General features: G+C 37.5%; 1 protein-coding gene across 1 annotated transcript; it reads left to right on the top strand.

Moving 5' to 3' along the window:
* The first annotated feature begins 679 nt into the window (after positions 1 to 679).
* Positions 680 to 1,788, top strand: LOC148921181 (transcription factor bHLH149-like). The gene is made up of 2 exons (XM_089044149.1): positions 680 to 904; positions 1,000 to 1,788. Exon 2 carries the CDS (start codon positions 1,066 to 1,068, stop codon positions 1,687 to 1,689), a length of 624 nt encoding a protein of 207 aa, XP_088900275.1. The 5' UTR covers positions 680 to 904; positions 1,000 to 1,065; the 3' UTR covers positions 1,690 to 1,788.
* Positions 1,789 to 8,703: the final 6,915 nt, after the last annotated feature.

Genomic DNA, 8,703 nt, shown 5'->3' with positions numbered 1-8,703 from the left:
ACATTAAAAGAAAAATAAGATAATGAGTCCTATTTTTATGGAGCACAACTACCAATTATCTTTTTTAATTCTAAAATAAATATAATTTTTTTTAAAAAAATTCTCGCAGGCATACAAGTGCGTGCGAAGAAGCTAATATATATATATATATATAAATTACTATATTTCAAAAGTATAAAAACATCTAAATTTAACTATTTCAATTTGTAAAAATCAAATTTTATCTAAAGCTTTGAGGATAACGCTCTAATTTTTAGTAGGAGTATGAGCTAGGAACCTCTAACATCCAAAAAATAAGAAAAATAAATAGGATTACTATAGCAGTCTTCTGAAATAAGATTACTGCTATAGTAAATCGGCAAGATAATAATACTTTTATTTATGTCATATCAAAATTATGTGATATATATTGTCAATATAATGGAAAAAATATCGACAATATATCGAGATGTTATCAATATATATGAGCATTATGACAATACTTATTAAATAATAAAACTTTGTTATACAGGCTAATATGAAAGGTAAGTCGTGATGTGACGTATGAAATTAGAAAAAAAAAGAAGCTTGGGCAATCAAAAGAAAAATGAAATATTTTGATTGATTCATTATTTAAAAAAATAATAATAAAAAAAAGGAGAATAAAGAGAAGGATAGAAAGCTGGAGGGAAAAAGGAGAGGGGAAGAGCGGCAATAAATGTGATTAAGGAAACGACGCGTGGTTCCCGTGAACTGCTTTTATACACTCTCCCCCCGTTTCGTCCTTCAACCCCTCCCTCTCTCTCTCTCTCTCTCATCTATCTCTCTCTAAATACCTCCCATCCAAACAAACGAACAACAAACTGATATAAATTACCACCACCATAGCCATCTTCTCTGCAATTGCTCCACTCTCTTCGATCAGGTATTGATACAATTCTCCTATCCTATATTTATATTTTTCGCTCATGTTCTTGATTTCATCGTAATAACAATCGTTTTTTGTGGTTATTTTTACAGGTTTGTCGATATATTTATCGGTCAATATTGTTGAATTTGACTATCTGCATATTCCGATCACCTTCCATGGCGGCATCGCTGATCTCAAACGTCGACGGAAGCCTCGACGCGTCGTTGATAGAGTCGTCTCGCAAAAAGCGGAGGAAAATCGGAGCCATCGAATCGGATCGGAATCCTAGTACGAACACCGGAGCCCGATGGAGATCCGAGACGGAACAACGGATCTACTCCACGAAGCTCGTGGAGGCGCTCCGTCAGGCTCGCCAGAGATCGTCGCGGGCGGCGAAGGTCTCCGGAGGCGGCAGGGAAGTGAAGGAGGCGGCGGACCGAGTTCTGGCGGCGGCGGCCAAGGGCACGACTCGGTGGAGCAGAGCGATTTTAAGAACTCGACTCAGATTGAACCAGAAGCTTCACAAACGTAGAACGGCGAGGGTGACCGGGAATAACCAGTTGAAGAAAGCGGAGGTTAGGAGAGTGGGGAGGAAGTTACCGGTTGTGGAGAGAAAAGTTCGGGTTCTGAGCCGGTTAGTTCCCGGTTGCCGGAAGGCGTCGTTGCCAAACCTTCTAGAAGAAACGAGTGATTACATATCGGCTCTGGAGATGCAGGTGAGAGCCATGGCTGCTCTCACCGAGCTTCTCTCCGGTTCGCCGGTTAATCACGTCGGCTCCAGCCTCAGTTCTTCGAGTTGACGCTGAGAGTCGCCTGCCTCGGCTTATTGTGCCAGGTGTTTTTTTCCTTTTTGTAATTTTTATAAATATTTTAATCTTATGAAATTTTTAATTGGTGTATTTTATTGTATACGTAGCCTTTTTCTCTCTTCTTAGCTCTGCTATAATTTCTTTTTCTTTTATGTTTTTAATCATTTATTACTAATCGATTGGAGTATGCCACCTAATTTGATTCTCATTGATCAACTAGACTATTAAACACATTCTAGTTTTGGTTTTTTCCTTTAACGAAAGTTTTAATTTCTCATTCCGGTTCGTGTAACTCAACAGTCATGTTTTTTACTGAGTACCTTTTTTTTTTAAATAAAAAAATACAGTCAATATTGAGGGTGTGAGGAGTTAAACCTCCTCAGGATTAGCGGCTCTTAACCAATTGATCTACAAGAAGCCTGTTTTTCATTTTTAGTTTAGTATGTTGTGTTATTGTGAAACTATCGGCATAAGTATGTATTTAATAACAGAAAAATAGTGCCAACGAAAATTAGCCTAGTGAAAAATGAGAATGATATTAACTTCCAGAACAGGTTCAAACTTCGATGATATCTTAGTAGTGTGTATAAGAGAAACATTCCTCCTCATTATAATTTAAACTATTTGTTTGTATTAAAAAATAACAACATAATATCCAACCATTCATTTTCATAGACTACGTAAACACATCAAAAGAGGGAGTGTAGGTGTGTGGTAAGTATTGCGTTTAAGTCTCACCTAAACCAAATTTAAAAGGTTTCCTTTCTAATGCAAAAACAAGTCATAAAGGCAAAGTGATTAGTCACGTAAGTGGCGATGAAGACGTTTCAATTCTATACTTTGGAGGAAAAATAATGTCAATATGCCATTTAAACCCACTATCAAATTTTGAGCATAAATCATAGATTTCATGTTCTCAATTAACTAGGGGATGTCTGGCAAAAAAGAAATAACTAAAGCATAATTTTCACCTTCCAAGTTTGACATCTCACACTCCTTTTACTCACATATGAGGTAATTTAAGGGTGATTTTACAGTCCCAAAATCATCAACCATTAACTAACCAAATTAGTAACTCAAATTGGGTCACCCCACTCCTGACTTTAGAATGATTCTGACAATGTACTCCACATTCTGATATTAGAGCTAAAGTACAATCAATTACTCTCTAACTGTTGTGGTCAAAAGGCCCACTAGAAAGATGATAGAGGAGTTTAGAGACCTTGCATGCTTATCTCTTGCAAATCTCTCTCCTTTTTGCAATGTTACTGTCCCTGATTGCCATACAAAAATTGGACCAGCTGCTTATCTCATTAACCACAAGTCCTCCCCCTCCACAGGTGTCACCACACACAGGGAAAGTAAAAGTTCTTATCAATCTATTAATTGAGCTGAAAAAAATAAATTTCTAACATGGATTTCTATAATCTGAATAACTGTTGTCTACAATCATGCGTATTATCTTTTTTGGTATGTAAATTATCATGTGACACGAGATATAGTACCATCCCCACTCTAGTCAGTCAATAATAAGAAAATATAAGGGCAGACTGCAGAATTGAAAATGAACTTTGAGAGAGAGGGAGGGGGGGACTCTCTGGCAGCATTTGGAAATTTATGAGATACGAAATCGCGGAGAAGGAGGAGGTGGTCGGGAAAAATTAGCCCCACTGCCAAAAGAAAATGAAGCCTCTGAGAGTTGATGAGAGGCAACTTGATTTTCACAAGAAACAGCCGCACAAGAGATCATGTGCCTTACAGGACCCTACAATTTGAAGTACAGTGACCCTCCAAAGAGGCCAAACCCCAAATCCAAAAGGGATTTGCATGTGCGCCTAAAACATCCTTCACATGCTATTTTAAGCAACGGGATATGCCCTATAGCTAAAATCATTCAAAAATATTGCTCCACAAAGCCCACAATGTTTAACTTATTATTCTGAGAATAAAAACATTATGGTCTAAGACAAGGTTGTGAAGGGCATGCCCTACCAACAAAAATGTCACTCTAGGGCTTTTGTTTTTCCTCTTTGAGAGCTTAGCAAATGAGCAGTAGCATTAGCAAGCAAGTTTGGCCACGGCAATCGGCCACGTGTCGGCTCGCGAGTGGAGACAGATAGGGCAGAGGCCGGAGTGGCATGGCATCATTGTCAAGTTAGTTTTCAAAAGTGTTTTTGGGAGCCAAATTGGTCGAATCAAGGACCACATATATTTTGTGTCTTTGTAGGCTTGCATGCCCGTCTGTTTACGAATCACATTTTGAGTGTTTGCTTTCATTTATTTCTTCATTTCAAACACATAGACCATATCCTCACATGCTTCCATGTGCTTTCCTTTTCTCTTTTTCTCTTCTTTTCTTCACAATTTACTTTTATTATTGTTATTATTTTTTGATTTATTTCTCTAGCTAGGTTATTGGAGATTGAACAGTGAGATATAATTACCCCAGGCTCCTAGCAATGCTTTTGCCATAATAAAAGCATCCTGAATCTGCTAAAAGGGTTTCTAGCTAGGTTTGTTTTAGCTTCTTTTTTTTCTCTTCACATTTGGTGTGTTTATAGTACTTTAATCTTGAATTATATGTTGAATAATACTAGTCTTACCACATTTTTTATACTACAATTTTATACCACATGATGTGGCAGCTGATGTGTCTATACCACATCATGTAAAATACTAGTTTTTATTTTTCTAATTTTATTTATTAAAATACACTTCATTCATTTAATTGATGTGGCATATGCCACATCATGTGGTATAGAAATGTGGGATAATAATGTGGTAAGTGTAGTATTACTCTTATATGTTTTCTGATTTGCCGGCTGTGTTTTAAACTTTTAATCAATTGAATTATGGGTAATAAGCTTGAGATATCGCCACAGTGATAGTCCTCATGTGTATTATTGTAAAAATATCTAAGTATTAATAAATAAATATATAAAAAATATATGATTTGTCTTAACTCTCAATGGTCCAGAAACGTGGCCTTCAGGAGGCTCAAGATATGTTGGCTTCAAATTCGCTTTCCCATTTAAATCGTAACACCTCTTCCACCTTGGCATGCAATGTGTCGTTCTCTAGATGGGTACCTGATTCTGACATAGAGATGAATGTGCCAAATTAGTGGCACTTGCTGCCAAGTGATATGTCTTGCCCCTCATATTCTTCTGCATTATTTTTCTCATATTCTGCATCCTTCTCAGCTTCTCTCGGCAGAGACCTTCAGATCTACTTAAACCAACAAGTTACATCAACTTTTGGATTCTGGCTCAGCATTTCACATTGCTGATTTTATCAATTGCCGTATTTTTCAGAGAAACCAGTTTGAAAATCAACTACTTTCATACTTCAAAGTTAATCCCATGATTTTCATGCACTATTAAATCAATCTCCGTACATGTGTTAAAGTTTAAACTATTCAATTCATTTTTGTTTCAGTATTGTGCTTTGAAGAGGACTCGAACCTCCATACAATTTAGCACGAGATTTTGAATCTCGCGTGTCTATCATTTCACACCACAAAGGCATCTTGAATTTAATTTTTTCTTGGTTCATTTCATAGGCCTATATCTCTCTCTCTGTTTTTCCTCCTACCAGCATCACATCACATCTTCTCATAAACAACGTTTTCACCTGGTAAATTTGCTGAAAACCCAATTTCATTTTGCACCTCTAGTGAATTTGATTCATATATATTCCTGACAAGAGAAAAAGAACATAGAAGTTGGGATTTGTCAAAACGACAAAAATGAGGGTCGCACAAAACGACAAAAAGGGAAGGAAGCACTTTCGAGTTGTCAAAGTCCAACAACCACCCAATAAAGGAAGGCCCCAACAACATTGGTCACGCAACACCTTGGAGTTGGGCCCAAAACCTAAGTAAGAGGACAAAATGTCTTGTGTCAAAACGAAGGGTTTTTGGGGACCCTGCACTTCTGCACTGCAGCCACTTTGTTTTGTGGTGCCATGCCATCAAACTTGGATAATTGGCCAACTCGTGGAGCATCCTATCAGCACATACGCATCTCTCTCTCTCTCTCTCTCAATGATTCTCTGTCTTGTGACAAAGTTGACTACCAAAACGTAACCAAAGTTTTCGCTCAAGGCTCTTCTTTTTTGGACCCCTTTGGTATTATGCTTGCCGCACGTGGCTCCTTGGTGGCTAAAGAAAATGACCCCAATTGCTGTGCATGTGCTGTGCTGTGCTGCTTTCATCAAACAAAACCTTCAAAGCCCATCAAACGTTTGGATACAGCATCAAAGGACCAAGTCCAAGAGACTTGGCGGCTTACACTTTGAATTGAGATCAGCCAGAAACAAGCCCGAGTAAAATTCATGTTGCAAATGCAGGGAAAAGAAAACCAAAACCAAAAAATCAAAGAGCTCCTTCTTTCTTCAAACCAATGAACCAATAATGCTTAAAGAAGTTGTCCCAATGGATCAATCAACATTCACACAAAGGTTTCGATACTAAAACACGTGCAACTTCTGCAAAATATGAAAAGAGCTACCTTTGTTTGCGTTTTTGGTCTTTCCACAAAGGCAATTGCAGCATTGGAAATCACCTTGGCTCTCTCTAAATTTCCTCTTAAATTCCTCCAAGTTTTGAGGTGAACAAATTATGTCAACTTTCTCCGATTTCTGAGCACACCCGAGTATGTACTTTGCTAATGTAACACTATCGGACCCGTCTGAAAGCTCTATCATAAAGTAATTAATTTCATTAATAAAAGTAAGTTTCTCTAGTTTCCAGTATCCCATATCAAATCCACATTTCTGAAAAAAAATAAAACAAAATAAAAATTCAGTCAAAGATTAGTTCCAAAAGAAAGATTAAAACCAAATATGAAGAAAAAAGGACCTGCGTTATAATCAAAAGCATGGTGAATATGAACCTAATTCTAGAAATGATAATAGAATTCGCTAACGGGGTCCTTAACTTGCAGAATCCCCACAGTATCATAGTTTTGTGTGTGTGTGTGTGAGAAATCCCCCTCCTCTATAGTTAGTTTAGACTATCGTTTGTACTAAAAAACATATTCTAGAAATTATAATAGAGGGCGTGGGAGAGTATATCTAAATATGAACTTATATTCAATCAACCTTTGTATTTATTGCATACTAAACTTTTGGCTCACAATGGCTCTATTTGCGATATTCCTATCTATTATTTTGGAGATTTATAATTCTTCCATTTTAATGGATGGAATTTCAATGAATTAAGCATCACTAACTTACGCTCTGATTCGAGTTGCATGAGACACGTGGAATCCCGTGTGAATCTGCAAAGATCACCTTACAAGTCATTGGTGGTAGTGTGGTCGATGATGCTTGCTATGATCGATAAAAAAATCAGAATTGAGAATGTTGATGCAAAGGAATGTTATGGAGGGTTTTTTTAAAGTTGACAATAATCATCGTGCTTCAATGCACATGGATACAAATCCTCAAAGGACCAAGTCGAAGAGGCTTCCACCAGAAGCAAGCCTGATTCAAATATTGATATCTACTACTTAGCATTATTGTCCAGCTAAGGGGGAAGACAAATTCATTTTACAGATGCAGGGAAACCAATGAACCCAATAATGCTAAGAGATCTAAACAACTTGTCCCAATGGTTCCTTTCAACATTCACACTAAGATAAACCTATCAAAGAGCTGTCTTTGTTCGCTTTTCCCCGTCTTTCCTTAAAGAAAATTGCAGCCTTGGAAATCATCTTGCATTTCGCTAACTTCCTCTTAACTTCCTCCAAATTTTGAGGTGAACAAATCATGACAACATTCTTCAATTTTGGAGCCCACTCGAGTATATACTTTGCTAATTTAACACCATTGGTTCTATCATAAAGTACTTAAGTTCATGAATAAAAGCAAGTTTCTCTAGTTTCCAGTATCCCATATCAAATCCACATTTCTGAAAAAAATAAATAGAAAATCAAACAAAATCAGTCAAAGATTAGTTCCAAAAGAAAGATTAAAACCAAATATGAAGAAAAAAGGACCTGCGTTATAATCAAAAGCATGGTGAATATGAACCTAATTCTAGAAGTGATAATAGAATTAGCCAATGGGATTTATCTGCTCCACGCACCAGATTTATCAAAGTATATTTGGAATTTTCAATTTTTCTGAGATGAACTTAGCCTACGGGAACAAGATTAACCTCAGCAGATTCCAAATTTTGAAACTTGCCAAGATTTGGGTGATTCATCAAATTCCCCCTCCACCACAGCTTTTTAAGATTTGGTGCAAAAATATTCAATGGTGTGATGCTAGGTGAGCCAGCTCTTAACGAGATACTTAACTGTTGAAGATTTTCACACGAGATGTTAAGTGTGTCAAGATCATGTTGGGGATCAAAAAGAGTAAACCTTTCCAAAGAGGAGCTTTCAATATTTAGATTTTTTATCCCACGAGGATATGCAAGACGTAAAATCTGGATGCATTTGCAAGAACATGAGATCTATTTGAAAAACCCCTCCTCATCTGCTATATATAAAAACACCCGACAACTCCAAGTCTTTTAGATTCGAGGAAAAGGAGATGGAGGGGGCTTTAAGAATCAGACGCTCCATGTGCACCGATAGAGACTTCAAAGATTCACATAGAAAGATGAAAGACGGAAAATCCAGAATGGGGTCATCTAGACCAAACAGATCAAGATCAACCTCTTCAACGTTACACTTCACCGCCTTGTGGACCCACGACATCACCCGGAAGTAGACATCACGACAGATGCACGATGATGATGATCTTTGGTTCCTGCGCCAAACAAAACGGAACCGCTGTATCTTATGATCCCCACGAAGCAATAGGAACCTTTCAAGAGAATTCAACAACCTTTGATGCCTACCACACGTGTCAGCAGCAGCCATGCCGTCGTCTCGACTGAAATTCAAGAACGGGGTTGATTCACAAAATCCTCTGCAACATTTGGACACACAACTCAGTCGAGCAAGGTCATACGTGGTAAGGAACGAAAGAATGCGATGAGCGATGTGGTCA

Source organism: Prunus mume, linkage group LG1, assembly GCF_029339155.1.
Source record: "Prunus mume cultivar Tortuosa linkage group LG1, ASM2933915v1, whole genome shotgun sequence".
Lineage (NCBI taxonomy): Eukaryota > Viridiplantae > Streptophyta > Magnoliopsida > Rosales > Rosaceae > Prunus > Prunus mume.
The sequence above is the reverse complement of the archived record's forward strand: the minus strand, read 5'-3'. Positions and strand labels throughout refer to the sequence as shown.